At 36.4% G+C, this 25,649-nt stretch overlaps 1 protein-coding gene across 3 annotated transcripts in view; it reads right to left on the bottom strand.

The window, feature by feature from the left end:
* Positions 1-19,786, bottom strand: part of LOC131079726 (cytochrome B5-like protein) — a 29,184-nt gene extending 9,398 nt beyond the window's left edge. For all 3 annotated transcript variants that reach the window (XM_058017758.2, XM_058017759.2, XM_058017760.2), the window contains exons 1-2: positions 19,631-19,786; positions 19,481-19,527 (exon numbers count right to left, since the gene is read on the bottom strand). In XM_058017758.2, coding sequence (XP_057873741.1) covers positions 19,481-19,527; positions 19,631-19,700 — 117 coding nt within the window. In that variant the 5' untranslated portion in view covers positions 19,701-19,786. The remainder of the gene's footprint in view (positions 1-19,480; positions 19,528-19,630) is intronic.
* Between the last annotated feature and the right edge of the window lie 5,863 nt (positions 19,787-25,649).

The raw sequence follows: 25,649 nt of genomic DNA, 5'->3' as shown, positions 1-25,649 counted from the left end.
GGGAGTTAGTCTTGTATTCTTTTTCATCTTTTGCTTTGAGAGAAAGCTTTGATCCACGTGGACATTTAGAGGAGACAGTCGGCAGGAAGTTTAGACATGAGTATCAGATTGAGGATTTTATGATGAATCTCTTAGATGATCTTGAAGTGAAACGAAAAATGCATTCCAGATTACCTTTGGATTTCATCAGGAAATGCAAGATTTATAGAGTGGCCGACCAAGCTCAGGACAGTGGCAGACATATCCAGTCTTCCTATGATCGAGAAAGCAAAACAATAAGGTTAGATTGGAATGAGCCCGAGGTCGTGGATTTAGATACTTTGATGGCACCAGTCTTGTCTTGTACTCGCAGATGGGTTGACATACAACATCAGAAGTTGAGAGAACAAGGCATAGCCATGACTTTCACTTTGGAAGAGAAACCTGCCGAAGGTGGAGCTAGAGTGAGTGAAGGCAATCCTAATCCTAGAAATTCAGGTGAAGGAAACCTTCGATGTGCCAGTGAGGGCAATCTCCATTCAAGAGGTTCGAAGAGGAAAGAGAGACCTGGAAAGAGAGAATCTTCCAAGAAGAAACAAGAGGCTAACAGAGATCGATCATCCGGTACTTCTTCTAGACCAGAGAATAGAACAATTCAAGTGGAAGAATCCATGGAGTCGATGGTACAGAACGATAGGCAGGAGGAAGGACAGGCACAGCATGGGTCACCAGATGGGTCTCTCCAAGACTATGAGTTAGATGAAGACAAAGAAGACAATGAAATATCATCTCCTCCCAAACAAGAAGAAATAGTGCATAAAGAGATTCAAGTTCAAGAAACAAGATCGATTATCCCAGATTGGTTGAAGGAAAGATTAACCAAGGTGATCGTAGTAGAGGACGAGGACAATGCAATTGATTTAGAGAGCCTTGTTGGACGCTCACATGAAGTAACAGAGAAGAGAAAGGCTACCAAGATGTCCAAGATGATTCGGGATGAGACTGGATCCAGGAAATTGCAGATAGCTACACCGGCAGCAGACAAATATGAAGGTGAGATCCTAGCAGAAGAATATGATATACAGACTTTTGAGTTAGGACCCTCTACAGCAGAACAGACTTTAGATGATGCCACCGATTCATTTGAGGCATTGAAAGACAAGCTTAGAGAAGAAATGGAGAAGAACAGAAAGCTTGAGAGAGAGGTCGGTGCATGGAGGACATATTTCAGTCACATCAATGAACCTTTGGGACGTCAGGATCCAGCTAGATCACCAGTGCAAGCACTTCCGCTTCAATCAATCAATGAAGCAGAAAGATTCAGGAACATGGTCCAACGTACAAGTAATTGGATGGATAGATCTCATACAGTGGCCATAGAGTTTGTTACAAGGATGATGAAGATTATTCATCAAGCTATCCAAGTTCTTGAGATGATCCACAATTTGATGATAACAGTCGCTGCATTCGCCCATACCAAGGATGTTATCATTCCTGTCTTGAAAGTTATTAGACACACATCAAGGAAGGTCTTAGCACAAGAGAAGATCTTGGATGGAGAATCTCACAGTTTGTTTCATTGGTCAACCTTACTCCATATGAAGAGTGTTTTCTTTGAAGACATCAGTACTAGATGTGGCCAAGTTGAGGAGGTGATCAATCCTATCCAGGACAGAGTATTTGAGGTACTTCGTACCATTCTTGGCAGAAGGATCGAGGTCGAGACAGATGTGGATATGCAGGAACTAGAGGATAGAATCAAGGTCATCTTTTGCAAGGACGCAAATGTTACAGATGAGCAGTATGATCAGATGTTTGCCACCATGCTCCTAATTGAAAGGACGAAGGAACTTGAACCTTCATGGGACGCAGCTCTTCTAGATGCATTCGATCAGGTCATCCACTTAGAAGAGAGTGTGAAGAATCTTCCCGAGATTCCAATTGCAAAAATCGAAGGAATCGTTTCAAGATTCATTGCATATGCTAAGAAAGAGAATTGGAAAGGGAATAAGATTCTAGATGAAAGGTTGTTACAGATGACATGACATCTTATTTCTCATTGGTTTATGTCTCCTAGGTTTTTGTGCCAAAATTTAATATTTGGCTATGCATTTAATATTGTTCAGTAAAAAGGAGGCCATTTGTAACAAACCCTAATTAGGGTTTAGGTGTCATGATCTTGTCTGTTGATCTACTTTCAATCTGGACCTTTCATTGTAATTGAGGATGCTATTTATACCCTCATTTTTCATTTCAATAAAAAGAGTGTGTAATAGTCAATAGTTGATGTAATAGAGAAGAGAGATTAGAGTTAGAAGCAATTTTATTTTGTAGCAAGATTGAGTTTTGAAGAGAGGAATTCAAGCAATTGTTGTACATGATGATTTGGAAATCAATGAAATATTGAAGTTATGGTGTTTTGTTGCAAATTTCTTGAGTTATCTTCATGGTTGTTTGATTTACTTGAATTGTGCTCAATCAAAGTAGCTTGTTAGTTTGAAGGACATTGTGTGAGACTTGATCTTTGGTAGGATTCGTAATCCAAACCACTAGCTTCTTGCTGATTGTAGGAACTCCTTGCGTGGTCAACTGGAGAATACTTTGAGTCCCTTAACCTTCAATCATTATTGTATCTTGGATATGTACCTTCGTGGTAGTGTCCATGATATTTGATGCATTGAATATCATTTTATTACCTTAGAAGATCGCACTAATTTCAATTGAGTTGTTATCTTATGGCAAAATTGAAGTTGGTTGAATCTTGCCAAGTCTTGTCCATACTAAGTCATTCATAGGGTTAGACTAGATTAGACCTCTTTCAAACCCTACTCCTTTTGTTTTTTTTTGAATAGTTTCCTTAGTTTAGCAAATCTTGAACTTTCGGAATACGTAAGGCCCCTTGGAGGAAACAGCAAATCACATCATACCGCTGGAAGCTTGTCCACACGTAGAGACCCTACTAAAAGAACCTTGGAGTCTTCCTAACTGATCCTTTACGCGAATCTTCAGCAGTTAGAGACTATTTTCTCAAGAGAGGATAAGATGCCTATTGGTATTTTATTCTGTGTATGATGGTGTACAAAATACACGTCAACATTACCTCAGCTAAAAGACATGCTTTTTTTTTTGGCATTTATCCAGCAACAAAGCCCTAGCACTAAAACCTTGAATCTAATGATACATGAGACCTCAAAATCCAATGGCATTGTTTCTGCAAACAACAGAGTTTTGAAGAACCTTAGGTACTCTTCAAAATACCAGATAATATTACAGAAACCATGAAATTATGACTCTTTCTACGCCCTCTGCAACTGAATGGCGCAGTCAGAAAAACATGCCCTTAAACTTCTGATGGTTAAAAACCCAACTTTGAAGTGCCAAGGAGATGACCTTTGAAACTCCCTTTTAGTGTTTTAAATCTCATATGAGAATTGCAAAAGTTGCATCCCGGTATCCAACAAGACACTTTGCAATTTTGTGATATCTTCAAAGCTCTTGTTACCAATTACTCCTATTGACAATCATATGATGCTCTTGTTACCAATTACTCCTATTGACTATCATATGAATTGCACATTTGTGTTACCTTTGACACACCTCAACTTTTGGGCCTTTGGACCTTTAGACCATGGTCATGCGAATCATGCTCGTGTCCATCATGACACCATCACTTTGTGGATTTTGTCTCCTTATTAATCTTTGATTGCATTATCTCACTTTTGCACCCCACCATCCACTAACTTATTTCTAAAACTTGTGTAAACAAACCTTAATTTCCTGCCTAACTTGTGCAAACAAACCTCAATTTACTGCTCAAACTTGTGCAAATGAAGGCATTAATGCCGACTTAGCAAGTTAAGTTGCACAAACCAAGCACAAAATCCCGCCAACATTGCACGAATGAAGGCCTAAAAGCCAACCAAGCACATTAACTTGTGCAAATGAGGATGAATTTGCCGCCCGATCTAATGCAAATGAGCACTAAATGCTGCCAAGGATGTGCAAATTTAGAGTCAAAAGCCGCCACCTTGTGCAAATGAGGCACAAAAATGCGCCATGTTTGTGCAAATGGAGCAAGAAAAGCCGAAATGGTAATGCAAATGGAGCAAGAAAAGCCGAAATGGTAGTGCAAATGGAGAAAGAAACGCTGCCCTCAAGATGTGCATATAGACCTCAGATTTGCACCCTATTCTGCAAATCAACCATGAAATGTCAACCAAGGGAATTCATTTTGAGCAAATGGAAAGGAAGATTCCAATCAAGCAAATCCATTTTGTGTAAACAAGAGGGAAAATGCCACCATAGTTGTGCAATTCAACATCAAAATGCCGCCCTCCTTAATTTGTGCAAACCAACATCAGATCAGACCAGCAATCATGAAGAAATCAAATAAAACTCAGACCATGAAGATGTCAGGTCCTAAAAGCACGAAAATCAGACTTCAATCAGACCTGAAGACATCACTTAATCCGGCAAATCAAAGCACATAGAGAGGGGAGATAGGTAAGATTAGTATGCATTTTATGTATTTGACACGTTTGTTTCGCAGGTAAGGGCAAAGCAGCAGGTCTGATTGTAGGAGGACCAGAACAGCGCTCCAAGGAGAGTATTTCAACATCAAGGTCAAGCTCAAGCCATGCAAAGTGGAGATCAAGGTCAAGGTCCAAGATCCAAGAAAGATTAGAATCCTACACTCTAAAGCATATCAACATCATTGCAACTTCAAAAGAGAAAAACTTCATCAGCAAGCGACAAGGGGCATCCAAGGCTAGAATTGCAACTTGAGAGGATCTGCACAAGGCTCTCATGCTCTCATTGCATCATGGCGACATGAAGAGGTCAAGACCCCAAAGTGTAAAGGAGAGATCACACAATCATATAAAGGCAAGATAAGTAAGCAAGGATAAAGATTCGACTTGACCAAGGTGATGCTTCCCATCATCATCACACCAAGCTTAGGAGATGCTAATATCAAGGTATGTTGCTCAACATCAAATTTACCTGTGATGAAGTATCAAGCCCACCAAGTAGACTGAGGTTGCAACCTAGTCATCATTCCACCAACCAAAGGGCTTCATGTCAGAATGTCCAGATGCAATGCACCTAACTCACCTATGGAGGCACGAAATTCAAGATTACCTATTTTCTATTGGTTCACATTCAAAGATAGACATGTGTCCAATTCTATGTAACTATTTCATTGGCCAGAATGGAGTTGTAACAAACCCTAATTAGGGTATTATTGTAAAATCTTGGTCATTGATTGTGAATCAATCTGAGCCATTCATTGTAAAGAGCTATCTATAAAAGGTTCAAATTGTCATTTGTAAAGGTTAAAAATAGTAGACTAATAGAAAATAGATAACAGCCAGCAATTAGGAATTAGAAGTTAAAGTAGAAGTTAGAATAGGAGGAGAAGGCAAAGATTGTTGCCAAGATCTTGTTGTAAGAGATTTTGTTTTCATTGAAGTTATGGTGAATTCTCTATGTTAATTCAACATGTTGCATGGTCTCTACTTCTTATTTGCTTTAAAGTTGGTTAGATGAATGACCGATATCATTGTTGATGAATGGTGTACCTAATGTTCATACTACTTGTAATTTGTTGATTGTTAATTGCAAATTGCAGTGCGTAGTCAACTGAACTTGTGTGAAAGCTTAACTTCTATTACTTCATGCTCATTGCTTGTGTGGCTGATGTGCATTGGTGATATGAAAATTATTTGTTCATCCTTAGGAAATTGCATAGGTTTTGTGTAGTTGTTCCTTGATGGCCAAACAAAGCTTGGTTTGGTCACACCTAATCAACAACTAGATCCTACATTCTTAGGATTAGATTAGTTTCTCAACCCTTAATTCCTTTTGCTATTTGTTTTCCGAGTTAAGTCTTCGTGTTCCAGCAAGATTCATGTTCAACGTAAGTCCCCCTTGGATTACCAACAATCACATCAACCATTGAGCTATCTACATGTCAAGACCTGACAATAAAAAACCTTGTAGTAGTCTTGGTTGATCACATAATTTAGCATCCGAGGATATTTTGATCAAGAGAGGATAGAATGCCTTTGGTATTTTATTCTATGTTGCATAGTGCATAAAAACACATCAACAGTACCAATGACTGTTATGTTCCAATTTCACCTTTTTGTTTCCTATCTTTTCAGTCTCTACTTCAGCAATAACTAATACAATGTTGATGTCAACAAATTTCAGTACCCAACCAATTCCTTTTAGACCCTATTGGCACCTATTTAGTTAAGTTTACTTACGCATCTACTTGCATTTACTTTTTTTTTAATCTCAAATCATATGATAATTCAATGTGTCCTAAGCATTGTATCATTACTAACAATATATCATTTTTCATTACCTCTCTCTTGTGTGGAAGGTTCTTTGGTGTCGCAAAGTTACTAGAGATTTTCATTATTTCAAAAGCAATATAGACCATAGTTCCCAGACTTGGACTCGGCAAGGCCGACTCGACTCGTGACTCGGTTATGACTCGGCAATGACTCGGCAAATTAAAAAACCCTTGAAATTAAGAGATTTTTAACGATTTAAAACTCGTTTCATGCACCCATTATTGAATAAAGCCCAATTATAATGTGTGCTAGCTTGTTATGCCATGAAAGGCATGCGAGTAGAGTATCTACTTGTTTGGGGCTTCTATTTAGAATTTTCTTTGGCCAAATTGAAATTCTAGGAGCACCAACATTAGATGTCATGAACATCTTCACTTGGAAACTGTAAGGAGTGCTTGTGTATGGTAGCATTAAATAGTGTGCTTGTTGAACGTAGGTTTTACCTTGGGACTATAGTTGACCTTGGTCTTTCTTGGACCTCTTAGTTTTTAGGCTATATATATGTTGGATGGAAGGGGGTATTGTGAGGCCAAAAGGGTTTGAAAATATGCTCCCCAGAGGCATGTCCCTTGCCAAAAATAACCTTGTGCCCCATGGGGGGATTTTTTGGGATGTGGGGACAAGTAGAAAATATCCCAAACTCACCCCTTTTTTTCAAAATTTTAAGAAACATCCCTGTTGTGAGGTACTCACACATCGGCCCATTGCAAATGAAGACCCCCACTTTTTGCTTTCTAGGGTTAGCTCTTTTAGTTTTGTTGTTGGTTGTTTTAGTGTCTTAGCCTTTGCATTGAAGGGATTGAGTTTCTCAAAGGTCATCAAGTCAGGTGGATCTCCTTAAGGTGGAGTGAAGGAGGTTAGGTCAATTAAGTGATTAGGGGTTATTTAGATCATTCCTAGGGTTTTTGTGTACTATCCGGTCATGCTTCAAGTTGCTAAATCAAACCTTGGTTGAATGCATAGTGTCCTCCTAGGTCCCATCCCTTACATCAAGGTTAGAGTGAACTCGCCTTAAAAGTCTGGAATGTCATCCTGATCCTAAAATGGCCTGAAATTTGATTAAGTCTGGAAATTTGAAGGATCCTCCAAAAACTAGATTTTGCATTATAACTCATGGAGGTCTGAAACCACTCTCAAACATCCTAACAATATATATGGAATATAACTTAAAAGTATAAGAAAGAGAAAAGACATAAGGAAATGTCACTTATACTTAATATTCCATATACGAATCCTGACAGACTGACTAACTTGTCAAACAACTTCATGTTTTTTTTTGTTTTTGCAAGTCAAAATATTGCCTTGTCATGGCTGAGTCTTGGAGCGAGTTTTGCCATAACTCGCCTAACTCACGAGTCAGGCGAGTTATGGTCAAAAATCGCCGAGTCCGAGTCTCGAGTCAACAAAACTCGCCGAGCTTGGCTCGACTCGCCAACTCGACGAACTCACCTGACTCGCGGCGAGTCTGGGAACTCTTTATAGACACATAATTGCTACATAAATAATTATAAGTTTATTTAAGAAGTTACAATATGCAAAAATACAAGAGTTGCATTGGAAGATAACCCAAAAAATTGGATCACTGAAATAGAAAAACATTTCAGTTGTCTATCTCATTTGGTGTAGGTTTTGTTTATACCAAAACAAAAAATTAAAAATTGCATGACCAAAGCTTTTTTAATTAAATTTAAATAGATTTACGTCATTTGTAAAAATCAAATCACATAGTATATGGCATGGTTGGAAAATCAAGGTTTTTTGGGCACGCATGGGTACAATATCCAATGTGTCTCCAGACCATATCAAATACATCCGTTTCGGATATGGGGATATGTGCACCCAAGGAAGGACAAAAGAGTATTCAGGTACAGCTAAGGCACCCCTTGAGTTGGTTCATAGTGATCTTATGTCATTTTTTACTCCATCATTTTCAAGAGCCAAGCATGTGCTCATCTTATTAATGACTACTCATGACACACATGGATATACTTTCTCAAATACAAGAGTGAGGCCTTCACTACTTTTAGGAGCTTCATATAATTTATGGAGAAGCAATTTGGTCTTTCTATCAGAAGGATCTGCATATATAATTTGGGGGAGTATGTGAACTAGGCATTTTGAGATTTCTACATCGAGCATGGTATTCAACATCAGCTTATGGTTCCCTACACTACTCAATAAAATGGTGTGGCTAAATGAAAGAACAAGCCATTGCATGAGATGGTCAATTGCGTGATTCGATACAAAAAACATGGCATCTACTTTTGGGTCAAAGGCTATACAAAACCATATGCCCGACAAGGCAATTCGACACATAACTCCCAAGGAGGCTTATACCCATGTCAATCCTAATGTTTCTTCATTTAGAGAATATGGCAATGAAGTTTGGGCATTCATTTATGATGGTCAACATAAAGTCATGGAGAGGAAGGGCCAACCACTCATCTTTGTTGCTTTTGCGTGGACATGAAGGCTTACAAGCTTTTTGATCTTGTTTCCCAAGATGTCTTTTTATGACAAGATGTTCAATTTGATGAGCACTTCACTTCAAAGGATTCTCCATAACCAACCTCTACCCCACTTCCTACTCCTCTTTCATTTCTTGAGGATATTATTCTTCTTGAGGGTGATGATATTCCAATTCCACCTCTTCCTCCTAGTGCACCATCATATTAGCCCCTTTAGACCCACACTACTCTTAAGAGCAATTGGGCCTTTGGTTGGTGATCCTACCATGCCTCATCATATTCATTCACAAACAATAGGTGTTAGCCTTTTGAGCCATGCCTTTCAATTGATCCTCATAAGTTTTTGGATGTGGCATATATTCCAAAGTGGGACACAACTATGGCCGAGGAATATTTTTCTTTAATGAAGAATCACAAATGGGATCTTGGTCCTCTTCCCAAGGTTAGAAAATTGGTTAATGATAAGTGGGTATATTGAACCAAATACTCAAAAGATGGTTCTATTAATAAGTACAAGGCACATCTTGTGGCTAAGGGGTTTTCACAAGTTGAAGACAATAACTATTCCAAGACCTCTGCTCCTATTGCTAAAATATTTGATTTATACATTTCTTCCTTGGTCTTAAAGTTCTTTAGACTTCCAAGGGATTTTTTTTAAGTAAAATTATGCTCTTGGTTTGCTTCAAAAAGATTTGGAATCGCTAATTGCAAGCCTACCTCCACGCCATTTCAAGCAAGTGTTGTAGTGCCTACCTAGTACACTACACCCACGATGCTACATTTTATTAGTAGTTGGTTGGCAATCTTTTGTACTTGACACACAAGTGTCCTAAAATTTCCTTTGTGGTCATGACAGTTATTAAAAGGAAACCAAACGTATCTTGAGGTATATTCAAGGCACATCACATTTTGTCATTCACTGCACATCAAAAGTTTCTTGGTTGTGGGATTCATTGACTTAGATTGGGTTGGTGATGTTAATGATCAAAAGCCTACTCTAGTTTTGTATTTTCCCCTAGTTCTAATCTAATTGCATGGTATTGCAAAAATGCAAACAACTATCGTATTATCATTGACAAAGGCTAAGTATCGAGGTACAATTTTGATTAGCCTAGAGTTTTTTGGCTTCAAGAATTGATGACCAAGTTCGGATTTCCTCCTAATCATCCCATTGCTCTTTAGTGTGAGTCCTCCTTCCTTCACTTGTACATGTTTTCTCTCTTTTGGTGTGGAGTTTTCTCCCAAAGGTTTTCTAACTTTTCTTCTCTTCTCCCTTTGACAAAGATCTTTTGTACATGAGTACCTCATCAAGCCTTGTTGTTGGGGCCCATCTATGAGATATTTGCTATTTTCTTTTTCCTCCTTGAATTGCACTGAAGGTAAGTGTTGGAACAAGATCCCTTTTAGGACTTATACACACCTAGCTAGTTAAGTTTACTTAGGGCATATACTTGAATTTACTTTTTGTGTCTCAAGTCATATAATTACCACAAGTGTCATAATTGTATGGTATCCCATGTCTCATTCGTGTCCATATAAACAAGGGTTCACTTGTACATTACAGTATCTTGTATGCATTCTACCATTATTGGCAGCATAGAATTTTTCATTGATTCTCATTTGTGTGGAAGGTTCTTTAGTATTGTAGAAGACTCTTGCTCTTGTCATTCCTTTTAATAACTTCAACACACAATCCCCTATTGTAAAGAAATTTAGTGGATCTGGTTGCTAGGTTATATTCCTAAACTTTGGCAATCCATTTCCCTCTTTTGAATCTCAATTCCTATTAAGTTGAGATTGTCATAATTGATGTGTCTAAAACCATCACTATAGTATGAGATGTCGAAACATAGAAGTGAGCATTACCACATACATGTTTTTCTAGAGTTGAGTACTTCATCTCGTTATCTTCAGAACTATTTCTCATAAAGGTGATTGGAGCTTTGATATTCTTGTCATTTTTCTAAGATAGCAAACAATTGTGTTCTATCATGTAACAATAAATAATGAAGTCTTTATTAAGGTTGAATATGCTAATGTTAGAGATCTACTAATGGCCTTCTTTATTTGTGTGAATGCCTTTTTTCCCTCCTCTATCCATTTGAAGGATGTCAACTTTTTCATCATTGTTGAGAGATTCCTTGTTAGCTCAAAGAATTTAGTACACCTCTTCTCAAAAATTTCACCTTACCATTAAAAAGTATGGACACTAGTCTTACTTGTAGGTAATTACAGGTTTTGTATGGCTTCAACATGACTTGGATCAATTTTGGTCCCTTCTTTGGATGCAATATGCCCTAGAATTTTACCCTTGGTTTTTGAAAATATAGATTTCTTCATTTTAAGCAATAACCAATCCGACCTACACCTTTCAAAAATCATTGTTAGATAATCAAAATGATCTGCTCATTTCTTGGAGAAAACTATGTGATCCTTTAAATAAACAATGATTACTTTAGCCTTCAGGTGATTGAAGACAATATTTATGCCCTTTGAAAAACTGTGTCTGCAATAATCAGTCCAAGCAACAAATGTTCGTAAACAAAATACAGTTGTCAAAGTTATATTAAATTAGTCTTTAGATGCTACTCCAATTTGGTTATACCCCAAGTAACCATCAACCAATAATGACATTTCAAACCCCATAACTATCTAAATAGTATCATCTATTACTGGCAAAGGATAATTATCCTTCCAAAAAGCCTGATTCATATTCTAACAAACAACACAAATTCCGAATTTGCTGTTCTTCTTCCTAACGAGTACAATATTGGCAACCCATATGATCCTAGGAGATAACATTTTTTGTATCTCATTATAGATAGTATTTGTTAAAAATGGGTTACAATTTTGTTGTTTCTCGCTAAAAGGTTTAACATCTAGCTTCAGCCGGATAGTATGAGTTAATACCTTTTGAGCGAATGCTTTGAGATTCTCATATGTCCAAGCAAAGATGCCCTTGTTTGCTAAAAAAGTGGATCAAACTTACTTGATTCTTCATGCTAACATGTTCCTAGGTTCACCAACCTTGGTTCTTCAGCAATCACAATTTCTATCTACTCACATTTAGAAGACATCTTTAGTTTTGCCCCAATTTTATGTTTTACATACCTGTCATCTCTATCAAAAAAGTTCATTAGGAACACCAAGTCTTTCAGTATCTTGTTTCCACTTAGCTGGATTATGTCAGGCAAAGAATCTATTTCATTTCCCTATAGCAATGATTCTATTTACGAAGATGAACTAATTTCAAAGAATGGGGTATTTAAGGAATCTGACTTTTCCAGGAAGCTGATTATGTGGGGATCATCATTCAAGATTCGCAACTTTTCAGAAATATCTCATACCATTTGTCAGTATATCATTTCACTGGTAAATGAAAATGTCTGAATTCTGAATGGAGGCAAATAAGAATGTCATTACAGCTAGGGCATCTGCTTAACTATTCTCTTCTCTGCGGATGTATTTGATTTCAAAAGCATCGAGCATCTTGATGTTATCCTATATCTGATTCCTGTAATGTTGAAGACAGTGTTTCTTGACTTGAAATCATTCCTTGATCTTCTTTACAATTAGTTCAGAATCTGCCTCTATTCTTTGCAGTTTGATGTTCACTCAAACTGCAATTGGTAAGCAAAAATATGAGCAGGAGTCCTAATCCTAAACCTATAGTCAAACCATAGTAACGAGACTCACCCAGACTCGCCAAGATCCAAGGTGAGCCAAGCTGGCTGAGTCTGGGAGACTTGGCCTCGGACTCAGCTGAGTCTTTCCTAGACTCACCGAGTCATGGCAAGTCTAGGCCTAAGACTCGGCCATTTTTTTTTATTTTTTTTTTAAAACACACAAAATTTCAAAGCTTTTTTGGTTTATGACATGCCCATCTGGGACTTTTAAAAAAATATGAAAATGGTATTGCTATGAAGGTTTGTGTGGTTTTGAAAATCTTCATTTGGGCTTGTCGCTGGGGGCTCCATCCTTCGACCCCACCTGTATTGCAACAGGGAACGCGCCAAGGGCACAACCCGAACCTGCTGACAAACAACTTCCAAAATAATGGCAACCTATCTCTATTGCAGTGGCAACAAGAACTTCGAGATATGACATCAATTTTTCAATGCGACAGGAACTTCAAACTTTAATAGAGCAACGTAACATAATAGTTCTTAAGTAGACTTGAAACAAATTCACAAACCAAAAAACCACAATGACCATTTTTATTTCTGCATTATGTGGCAAAATGATTACAAATCTTTGACGCAATCTTTATTCAAACATTCCAAACCAAAAATCCACACAACCCCTGCATAGTCGTGTCTATTCTGCTCAACAAAGGCAAATTCTTTCTGCCAATGGTGACAGACATTTGAAGAATGAAAGTAACTTAGAATGCAACAAGAATTAAACAAAGCATTCAACACTCAACTATATTATGGACAGACAAATAACATATGCAATGACAATCAGCAAATCAGTAAGGACGTGCTTGTCCTATCTCTGCAGTATGTAGAAAGATGGTTACATCCATTTGATTGTAAACTTTACTCAGACCAGACCGGCTCAATCCATTGTCCGTTGTTTCTTTCTCCCTTGCTTTCTTCAGCCTGACCCCTCACTGAATTGATGCTTCTTCTTTCAGTCTGTTCTGCCCAAGCGACTCTCTATCTGGTAACCCGATCAGTCTCCATTCTTCCCAATCTCTCTCTCTCTCTCTCTCTCTCTCTCTCTCTCTCTCTCTCTCTCTCTCTCTCCCCTCTATGTCTTTCCTTTTGCATTTTCTTTGTTCTCCCTTCCCATTCCTTTCAACCATTCAATACTGTTTTTCCCAATGCCAACGACTTCTCCACAACTGAATCTTAACGGAAGAGAAGAACCAACGATAAGGAGTGTGAAGTTCCCCTTCAATAAGCACACCAACACTCAGCAAACCAAAATTGTGGGACAAAGAACACAAAAATGAACAACCAAAACAAGAAGAGCAAAACATGGACCAATGCTCCTGCATCAGAACCCCACGAGGGATGCTACCCCTCAACCCCGTTGGGGATGCTGCCCCCAAATCCCCGCAATGGACACGGCCCCAGACCACCACGAGGGGTGTTACCTTCAACCTCATTTTGGTGTGGCCCCCAAACCCCCCCATCAAACTATAAGTCTAAGCAAGTCTTGGGCCAATGATGAATCGAGATCATAAAAATCTACAAAATACATATCCCTTGTTGCAATCTCTGCATATTCACAGTCAAAGCCACAATCAAGGATTGTCTTGTTTCATATATTGGACAACTTGTTCGGTATACAAGGACTGCCATAAGCAAAGTTGGCAAGAAATGTGATTTTCATTATGCAAAATGTATCACTCATGCCTTGGATAGACAACTCATAGAAGAATCTCATCTATTAGCATCCTAGCTAAAGTCAAAATAGAACATAGCCATTTATCTTTTTACTTAATCACACCTCTTTGTTAATGAGTTTGTCAACAAAACATGCAGTATTGAAGGCTTCAAGATAAAAAATTACTAATAAATTCTTCACTTAAATATACACACCAGTCATTGACACAAGCAAATATCATGGCTACATCATCATCCAAAACCCATCTTAGACGCCAACGCATAGCTTGTCGTGATGTTGGGATGATTAATGCAACCTCCTTTGAGCCATAGTCTTATAATTTTAGTTTTGATAATTGTTTTGATGCCATGGATTTCATATTCCATGAGTTTTGTATACATTTGACAGTATTTATAATTTTATATATCTGAGTGTGTTATTTTCTTCAGCTACAATTGGCATTTATACCATGTGCTTGTGTTTTATGATGTTATTGTGCCTTTGAGGTTTATTTATTAAAGGATGCATGAAATAAGTTTTAAATCCTTTAAAATCTTTCAATTTCTTGAGTTTTTCAATTTGCCGAGTCTAGGCTTCAACTCAAAGTCCAAGTCAAAAATCAACTTGCCAAGTCCGTGCCGAGTTCGAGTCTTGTAACTATGGATCAAATAACTACCATCCAACTACAAAGTCCAAATGCCCTGTCCTTTCAAATCTGCCTTGGAAGCATCCAACTCTTTATTCTCCATTTCCTCTACTGACATGATTATATAGGTTTCTACACCTGTCTCTTCATAAAATATAATAGACCAAGGGTCCTTTGGTTTTTGAACTAAATTTTGACTTTGATTCTGGTTCCAGTCAGATTATCTTTCTTTTGAATGGAATTGTTGTTAAAGACTAATCCAACTGCATTACTCCACCACAGTCTTTGCAGAAACTATTACTTAACAGCATTCCATAACCTGTTAGAATGATGGCTACCAGGATTCCGGAGAGCAACATTTGCCAAATGTTTTTGTCCATGAAAATCATCAGGCATATTACTTTATGTGGGCATGACATTGTCAAATGCCCCAAAATCAATCATACAATCATTCAGTTTGAAACCTCCTATGTAGAGAGATGAATAAGAAGGTTTTGGTTTTTCTTCTGCCAGTGTTAATATCAAGCATTCATGACTCATATAGTTATATCTACAACTGATTCAACTGTGTTAGAATTGAGTTACTTTTTTATTATAATCTTGCTTCCCTTACAAAGTTTGAGTTAACCATGCCTACTACTGCAAGGTTTTATTCTGTGCTAATGTTAGTGACAAGTGTTATGAGTAGGAAAATCCAAAAATGCAAACGTGCACTGGGGTGTGGGCTCCTTGGTCCCCGTATACTATCTATGGACTTGTTAGAGGCAGAGACCATTGTTTTTTATCGGGTTGCAACAGTTGTAGATCAAGACACACATGTGGCTGCTTCTCTTCTGAGCATGCACTTCCATGTCTTCTTTATTTGAACAAGAATGTTATCCAGCCTTTTGCAGCTTAATGTATAGATTTCACCTAACAGTATGATCTAGTTTGATGATTTTAATATGTTAATAAAAAAATTGTAGAGATCTTGTAGAGATCACTGAAACTCTAATTGCACTAGATTAGGCCTCTATCAAATAGATGGGTTTGTGATTCTTGTCATATATAGAAGATGTGGAACAGGCATATTTTATATTTCCCCATTGCATATGCCATTAACATCATTGGTGTTAGGAAAATTGCTCCATTTACATCTATTCTCTAAAATATGTATGATATGTGCACGGTTGTGATGCTTCTATTTTGATTGATGACACAACTATGGTAATACAGAAGATAGCAGTAATACAGAAGATAGAAGGTTCTAATCTAAAGTCCCTTTGAGGTTTTGAAGTGATAGATTCCATTGGGTCAGAGATGGAATTTTATTGTCCTGTAATTGTTTCATGTGCCAACATCCTTGCAGTTCCAGCTAGTGACTCAAAGCTTCTTGTGATCTTACCATTTAACCATCTTATTAGAATTTTTAATGTTACAACGGGCTATAAGATATATTCTAAATAATGCTTTACCATGGGAAAATTGGCAACATCCTAAATCATTTATCATGGGACACATCAAGAAATGTCTTTATAGCGATTGAACAAACCATGTTTCTTTCTTCAATATATTTTTATTTCAATCCTGAAACCTTGGTAAACTGGACATCAATTGGACATCTATCTTATCTCAGCTTTCTTGAATTCAACGTTCATCTTGATTTGTGTGTTAAGTTTAAAATGCTTGGATAGGAAAATAAAAATAAGAGTTTGTATACTTGGATTCATATCTTGGTTGCTCTTCTCCTTATATAATTTCAGTAAATATTGTTAGAGCATGGTGAATTCACTTTTCTGCATGATATTCAAAAAGTTATATATTAATAAGTACTACAATATTCAAAACTCGAACAAATATCGATAACATTCAAGTAAACTTGTTCAATCATACATATCAGATTGAGAAAGGATTGACGCATATCAAAATAGAGAGCAATTACAAATCTGTTCTAGAAGGCTTTATTTGGCTTGCATGAGTTCAATCATTTAAAAAACCACTGCATTTAAAGTTGGCCAATTAACAGATCACTTCATTCAATATGAAAAATTTTGTAGTCTTTGATTGCATTATTTGTTTAACTTTGCACCTCTGTCCAGAAGGTAAAAAAAGATTTTGAACCAGCAGATGAGTAAATAAAGTTAAATGTTATTGAATGAATAAAAAATACAACGGAGAATACAGAGCAAAAAAATACAACAGAGAAAAATACCTATATATTAAACTGCAGATAAAATAGAGAATATATTAATATGTTCTACAAGTAAATGATATCTTCTACAAGCAAACAAATGCATGGTCAGTGCATTTCATGAACGAATGTTTGCTTCTGTAATCCTTCTTTTGGGGGTATTTTTTTCATAATGGTACTATTTAAGCTCAGTATCGGAGGAAGATAATGCTATAGAGAATTCACTCCTTTCTAAAAATGTATTAAGTAGTGCTCGAAAGAAGAATACTACAAGAGCTTGGAAGGATGGGTAAACAACAATAGAAAATTGGAGCCAATGATACATCAACCAAAACACATATCGGAGCAATGAGGTCTCCTAAGAAAAGCATCAATTGAAAATAACTATTGAATAAACCATCAGAAACAGGAAGTTCTTTTAAAATAAAATATTAATACAATACTTTCACACTTGAATATAACAAAGGCACTATTGACTGATTCTAGTCAAGGCACGACATAAGAAATGCGTGTTTGTGTACCAGCGTGAATTACAAAAAATATATAATAAGTTAACACCATATATTAATTTTGGCACGTGCTTTTTAACTATTTTAGTGAAAATCAGCATATCTAGACAACCCTGCAATGTCTGCAGATGTCCCAAGGATGGGAGGCCATTCCCAGACATTTCAGAACAAAATAACGAACATCCCTATGGGATGTCCATCATATTTTCCTAAAAAATTTCGACAGGGGAATTTCATCTCCATGCCCAAGGTGTCCAAGATAGCACCTCAACCTCAGGGATGCATCCTCATGTTTCGTTGGTTCTACACATCCTTTTGTACAATAAATCTTAAAGGGGGAGATCGTGTAATATAATAAGTCAGCTATTGGTTGGTCGGCAACCATCCAATCCATGTTGCTAGTTTGTAAGCTTAAAATCTTGAATATTTGAAGAGTCAAATAGTATTTTTCAAAGACCATGAATTTGAAAAAATAAAACGAGATAATCAAATTTATGAAGAAAGGATGAAAAAATCCATCTAATACTTTGGTGGCCATTGTGTATAACTTAGCGCTTAGATATTCATTAAATATCTACGTTGACAATTTAATGAGAACTGCGATAAGTGGAGTGTGAGGGGGAAGTGAGGGATGGAGAATGTAAGCGGATGGAGACGAGCACGTGCAGTTAGGGAAAGGAGGATGCAAAGAGGAGATGGAAAGACATCGATTAGGGTGAAAGATTCAAATAGAAAAGGAAGAGAGACACTAAATTAAGCATGTTGATGGTTTCTGTTTCTTTGGATTGTAAGATTACTTTGGACAAGATTTTCAGCAGGAATATGATTTGATGTTGTGAAAATACCAAATACTAATTCCAAATATAAAGAAGTAGAAATCAAAAGGGTATAAAAAATATCACACAAAAAAAGGTGCTCATAATATCTAGAAATGAAAATGGTATTTTATAATTAGAAAGGTGTATTGGGATATACAATGGATATTTCACTATTTCAGTGATCTACATTTTAATCTAACATACGTGTATTGGACTTGAGGCATCAAATGCCCTTATCAATACCTTAAAAAAGAATGTGCAATTTTCTTTAACCTTCAGGAGAAACATAACCCTGATTATTATGCTAAAAAACATATATTAGTTCCTCCTGTCCAATAAGACTGGTAGGAAACTAGTCTTCAGCTAGGTAATAATATCATGGATTTAACTACAAGATCCATGGAAAGTAAAGGTGGAAGAAGGCCGGTTCACTCTGTACAGCAGGAAAGCGGACCAACTGTTGCCAACACCGACAAGTGCTAATGCAGCCTGGTATTAAAAAGAACAAAGTTCCATTTTTGGTGATTCAACAATCCAGTGGAAGCATGTAGTGTTAATTAGTTAAAAAGCTCAGTAATATTGTGGAAATGAACACTTTGTCTGAATTTAAGGAAAAAACAATGGACCAAAGCTATGGGGTGGATTATGTATGACTTCCACATTGCAGGGAAGAAAACTTAAATCTCTCAAATTTGATAAGTAGAAGGTATTTTCCACATCAAGTCAAACTATGATTTGTTATCCGGGTTCAACTATGTAGTTTTTGAGTCAAACTCATTGACGCGTGTTTCATGAGTAGTGGTTCACAAGAACCCATCTTTCATCTTTCATGAGAATGGTCCACTTACCGCTCATTGATGCTCACACGGTGAAGCATTGGGACTTCCCCGGAGGTCACCCATCCGGGTACTATCCCAACTCAAACGCGCTTAACCATGGAGTTCCCTCCAAGATTAAACCCACTGCAAGTGTTCTCTCAAATTTGTCTTAAGGAAAAATGTTAAACCCAAAAACAAAATTAATCACGAAAAAATGTGATTTATTCATGTTGACAACAAATCGATGCAAAAAACCCTACTCTTTCCTCCAACACAATGCAAAAAACCCTACTCTTTCCTCCAACACAGAGCATAAAACCAACTGAAAGAAAATACAGTTCAAATATCTAATTCACCTTAAAGAATGACATACACTGAGATTGTTTGAAGTGGCGCTTGTTGGGGCAGATCCATTACGCCCTGCATTCATCACAGAGGAAAAAGCTCATTTCCTAAGTCGTCCGTGTCATGACAGAGGAATAAAGGAACTGAAGTAGAGGAAAAGGGAGGAGGAAGCATTTGCCTCTGATTGTTAAAAAGAAGGCTGCAGCGAGAGCTGCCGCGAGCAACCAGACCACCATGCTCGTCTCCATTCTTTTAACTCTGCCCTCAGCAGATCAAGGAACACTTGCTGTCATTACTCACACAAGTACTGCAGAAGTAAGAGATCAATTGATTTGCTCGAGGTCTTTGCTTTTATAATTAAAATTAAAATAAAAAATAATATTAGAAGATTTAGGACTTCTTAAAATAGTATGAATCACTACAGGCTTACCTAGATTTAATAAACTATTTAAGTAGATTGAAATATAGTTTTAGGAGAGCTTTTTCTTGTTTAATAAATTATTTGCTAATGTTATATTGAGCCAATAATGTTTATTGTTCATTGATATGCATTTTGAATAGGTTATCAAATATGATATTGATTTCAAAGGAGGATGAGAGAGAGTTCTAGGAGTTGAAGGGTCATCTACCATTGATGTCTTTAGAGAGCTATTTTCGCTATAGAGAACCTGGATTAGTGTTCTTTGTTGTATTGAGATTCTTCTTCCTCTTTTCCTTTTGGTTAATTGTGTGTTCTTTTGTGGTTTTGAATGCTTTTACCTTTAGTGTTTATTTTGACTTGATTTGAGTCTTTCTCCCGCCCATTCCTCGACTAACTTGGTCCTTGCCTTGGCCTCCTTGGCTATGTATAGGCTTGATTTTTATTTGGTGTACCCGACCCTAGCCAACTTGCTTCTCCCAAGCTAACTGACCCATGGGAGATCGTGTTTCGACAAATGGTGAGGAAGCATTAAATGAAGCAATTAATAATACCCTTGAAGATGTAGTTATGCAGTCCATTGTGATAAGGCTCAAGAAACTTGAGTTGCTTAGAGACAAATCTTGTAGGGATGTTGTTGTAGGTGACAATGGAGATGATGTTTTCCCTCCCTCGGTTGCTTTCAATTGAGGTATTTATATCATCACGCACTCAGGATTGGAAGGTGACACTACTGCAGAATCAGAGGGAGACAATGATGGGCACAAAGGACTCCTCAAAGGGGGAAGCACAAACATGAAAATCTAGTAAGGTTGCCTCTCCTCCATCAATGGTTCTCTTCATAACCCCTAATGAAGACATGGGTAAAGCCCTTGAGGCTGAGGAATTGAGGCTTAAAAGTGTTGCTATCTTCTTTGTTTGTCTTGATTCAAATGCTTTGCGATCACGTAAATTTTTTGATGATTGGATAGCGTCAATCTAGGGCAAGGAACTTGGCATCCAGTTAAATGATTGATTTGGCATCTCCAATAGGTTGGTGCTTACAAATTATGGACCGGTGTCTCTAGTAGGTTGGTGCATACGAATTGTAAGGATTGGTGTCTCCAATAGGTCGGTGCCTGTGAATTGAGGGGATTGATGTCTCCTATGGATTGGTGCCTAAAAAGTTTTGTAAGAGAAATTTTATATAATAATAAAATAATTGAGAAGAAGGTCGGAATAAAAAAAGTTCTTAAATTATAATAATGAGAATGGAAGCATGTGGACAAACCTTTACAAGAAAAAACTCCATCATTAAAAAGACTCAAGCTTGTATCAATCCTTAAATAAATAAGTATATCAATACAATATTAAAATAACAACATAAGTGTACCTACAAAGGACCACATGAGTCCAATATCACAAGCATTCAATAAATAGAAAAATAGAAACAAGAAATCATAAACGGAAGATGGACCGTAGAAAAAATCTGATGCCCCTATATTCATGGTAAAATGTAAAAGTATTTTTATATAACACAACCAAAGAACTATGTGGTAAAATGTAAAAGTATTTTGGTTTGTAAATTGAAGAAATCTTTGTATGGCCTCAAATAGAGTCCTAGGATGTGGTATCAAAAAGTTGATACATATTTGTTGAGTTTGGGATTTGAGTGTTCTATGTCATATCATTATGTTTATTATAAATCTAATGGTGAGCATTTCTTATACATTGCATTATGTGTTGATGATATGTTATTCATTGGAAAAGGGAAATGTATGATTTCAAAACTAATGTCTCAATTTTTTGCTAAATTTAAAATAAAATATTTTGGTGCAGCGAAATGCATTCTTAGGATGGAAATTAGAAGAGATAGAGTGAATAGAAAGCTCTGACTAGACCAAAGTAAGTATGTGAATTCAATTTTCTAGAGGTTTAACATTTAGGATTGTAGACCATTATGTGTTCCCTTTATACTTGGAACAAAATTATCCATTTCAAAGTATCTTGCATCCACATCAAAGATGGAAGACATGAGAAAAGTGCCTTACTAGAGTGTAGTTGGAAGTTTTATGTAGACAAGGGTCTGCACTAGACCAGACTTTGCTCAAGCAGTGAGAGTTCTTTTCAGATTTATTTCTAATCATGGAAAAGTTCATTGGGATGTAGTTAAAAGAGTCTTCAGATATTTGAAGGGTATCTTAGAGTATTCTTTGTGTTATCGTGGTAATTTGATAGGAGACAAAATTTCTCTTGATATTCATGGTTATGTGGATTAAAACTAGGCTGGTGATGTTGATAGAAAAAGATCCACCAATGCTTACATGTTTACTTTATTTGGTGGTGCAATTAGTTGGATGAGTAAGTGACGGGATGTGGTTGGTTTTTTTTATTTTTGAAGATAAGTATACAACAGTTACTCTTGCTTGTAAAGAAGTCATTTGGCTTAAGAGATTGTGATCAAATATAGGAATAAAACAAGGTGCGGTGATAGTTTATTGTGACAGACAAAGTGTGATCTACTTAACTAAAAACTTGACTTTTCATTCCAAGGCCAAGCACATTTACGTTCAATGTCATTTTGTTAGAGATATGGTTGAGGATGGTATAGTGAAGCTAGTTAAGGTAGAGATTTTGATGCATGTTGCAAGTTCCTTTAACTAAGGTCATGAGCACAAAGAAGTTGAGATGGTGTTTGGAGTCTATGGGTATCACGGCCCCTAGCAATTAAATTATTGTGTAGATATTCCCTTTTCTCTTGTAAGGTGTTAGACAAGTGGGATAATGTTAGGAAAACGTTGTCTCAACCTTACATATGCATAAGGTTACTATTTTTAGTAAATTTTCATTTGACCATGGATTGAACTAAAATTCTCCCCAAATCTTTGGATTGGTTAAATAATCATGCAGGTAAGTTTTCATGGCAAGATCATGTTTGGTTTTAAAGATATTAAATTTTCTAGTTTTGATGATGTTGTATGAAAGCTTCAAAGTTGATTTTGAAGGCCTTAAAGGCTCCAAATAGGCCCAAAAGTGGCCATAAGAAATGTAGTACATTTCACGTTGATAGAAGAAAACTTTGTGTTCTCCACAACATAATGGAGTTGCAAAAAGAATGAAAAAAAAAATGATGGAGAAGGCTATAAGTATGTTGAGTGATTTTGGTCTAGAACCAAATTTTTGGATTGAAGTTGTTGTCACTGCTTGCTACTTGAATAATAGGTTTCCTACATTATCTCTTGTTGATAAAATGCTAATGGAGGCATGGTCAGGTCATAAGCTTTCTTTGAGACACCTTAGAGTTTTTGGTTGCAATGCGTATGCACATGTGCCAAAGGAAAAGTGAACAAAGTTGGAGAACAAGGCTGTGTAATGGATACAGTCATGCTGTGAAAGTATACAAGCTTTGAGACCTTGTTACACAAGGTCATACATAGTAGAAATATTACTTTTAGATAAATGAAGCCTCCTTTTGTTATGTTGTAGCCATAATAGGTTAAACAACAAGATGTGATTCAATTTTATTCTACGCCTAAAAAAATTGAATTGAGACCCCTAGATAAAAAAGAGGTTGAGGAGAGCTCATCTAGCTCTGAACCTTCAAAATAAGAGGAAGAACCTCCAACTTAGCTTGTTTGAAGGTCTACAAGACATAGACAACCTCTTGAAAGGCATTAACCTAATGACTGGACATGTATTTTTGCTTTGAATACTAATGTGGATGAACCTAGATTTGTAGAAGAGGCATTAGATATGAATGATGCAGAATCTTGGGAAATTGTTCTGGATGAAGAAATGCAAGCTTTGAAAAAGAATGATACATGGGATGTTGTACTATTTCTCAAAGGATGTAAACCTATTGGTTGTAAATGGGTGTTCAAGAAAAATATTGGTTCAAATGGAAGCATTGAGAAGTATAAAGCAAGGTTGGTTGCGAAAGGTTACCCTCATGTTGAGGGTGTTAATTATGGTGAGATATTTTCTCCTATTGGAAAAAATACATCTATTAGATTTTTATTTTTTATTATTACTACTTATGATTTAGATTTTAAGAAAATGGATGTGAAAATTGTTTTTCTTCACGGTGAGTTGGAGGAGGATATTTATATGACACAACTAGAGCATTATGTGGTAAAAATAAAAAATATTTTGGTTTGTAAATTGAAGAAATCTTTGTATGGCCTCAAAAAATTCCTAGGATGTGGCATCAAAAATTTGATATGTATGTGTTGAGTTTGGAATTTGAGCATTCTAAATCAAATCATTGTGTTTATTGTAAATCTGATGGTGATTATTTCCTATACATTGCATTATACATTATTCATTGAAAAGGGGAAATGTATGATTTCAAAAGTAAACTTTTTGCTTGCTTCTAAATTTGAAATGAAAGATTTGATGAACTCTATTTTTGATGTTTTATTTAGACCTTTTATGTTGTTTGAAACTACTTTATGTTTTTAAAAGACATGGCATTATGTGACATATCTATTGTAAATCACAACCTTAAGCAAACTTGTGATGTCTTGAAGCCTTTTGGAATGAATGCCACAAATGCTAATTGAATGTGTTTTTGGTTATGAATGGTGATAAATGCTATGTTTTAAGTGTTTTTAATGAACAAGGATCTTTGCACTTTGACCCCTTGAATGCAGCTATTATGAAGGTGTCTCAAATTGTTGAATGAGTAGTAAATGCAGTTGCCAAGATGCAATGGAGCTTTGAAAAGGTCAAAGACAACAGACCTGGAAGGAGTCAAAACAATTACAAACAACTAGCCAGTTGTTATGGCAATTGAGGACTTTTTGACTCAATTGAAGAATAGTTATCCTTTCATTTACTCGCCATGTTTGCTGGTAGAGTAGATATAGGAGGAGAATATAATGAAGATCAATCATCATAAGTAGAGTCCTACTCTATTTCAATATTTTTGTTCCTAGTTTTCATGATTTCAATAAAAGCCATCCTCTTGATTTGAAGGAATGGAATGAATGTAGCAGTTAGTTAATCGTAGCTTTTATTTTCTATAAATTCACCAAACCTATCCTCAAAAGGCTTGATTGAAAAGATATGTAATTTGTTGTTTTGTTGAATTGAATATTTTGAAATAAAGAACAAGCTTCCATTATCTCTGTTATCAATTATATGAGTGAATGGTGAAATCATGAATGCATAGTATTTGAGCTTTAAGTTAATCACTGGGAAGAATCATTCAAGGGGGTCCACTTGGTGAGGATTCCATTTGAATTTAGTTTTTAGTTCTTTTCAATTTCATTCATGATATAGCTTAAGTGCTTGACTGTTCCTGTAGCCATGAAAAAGTTTCATTCTATGTCTGTTCCTGCAGCCAAGAGAACAAAACAGTTTCTTTTTATTGATTAGAGTTTTTTTTTTACAACAAGTTTCAGTAGCATTTACTTCAATAAGAGGTAGTTAATGGTTATCAGGCTTATTTGCTACTTGTTATTTATTTCAGTATCTCCTATCACTAGGATTAGTATAAAATAGTCTGAGAAACTCTTAGTGCATAAACAATGTTGTCCCATTTCAAGCTTAACGTCCCTATGTTGATAGAAAAATGATCTTTAATAATGGGGTTGATGGCTACTTAGTGAGTATGTCTAGTATCTAAGTTGAGGTATTATACCCAATTATTTACCCATTGGTGGAGTCCTACAAGATCTTGGTGCAAAAAAAATCTGAACAAAAGAGAGTCAAAATCATCATGGGTGAGAATCCAAATGACTATCATAGACTAATGAAATAGACAAAAGAGGAAACAATAGATGTTGTTGAAGATTTG

This window comes from Cryptomeria japonica, chromosome 1, assembly GCF_030272615.1.
Source record: "Cryptomeria japonica chromosome 1, Sugi_1.0, whole genome shotgun sequence".
Lineage (NCBI taxonomy): Eukaryota > Viridiplantae > Streptophyta > Pinopsida > Cupressales > Cupressaceae > Cryptomeria > Cryptomeria japonica.
The sequence above is the reverse complement of the archived record's forward strand: the minus strand, read 5'-3'. Positions and strand labels throughout refer to the sequence as shown.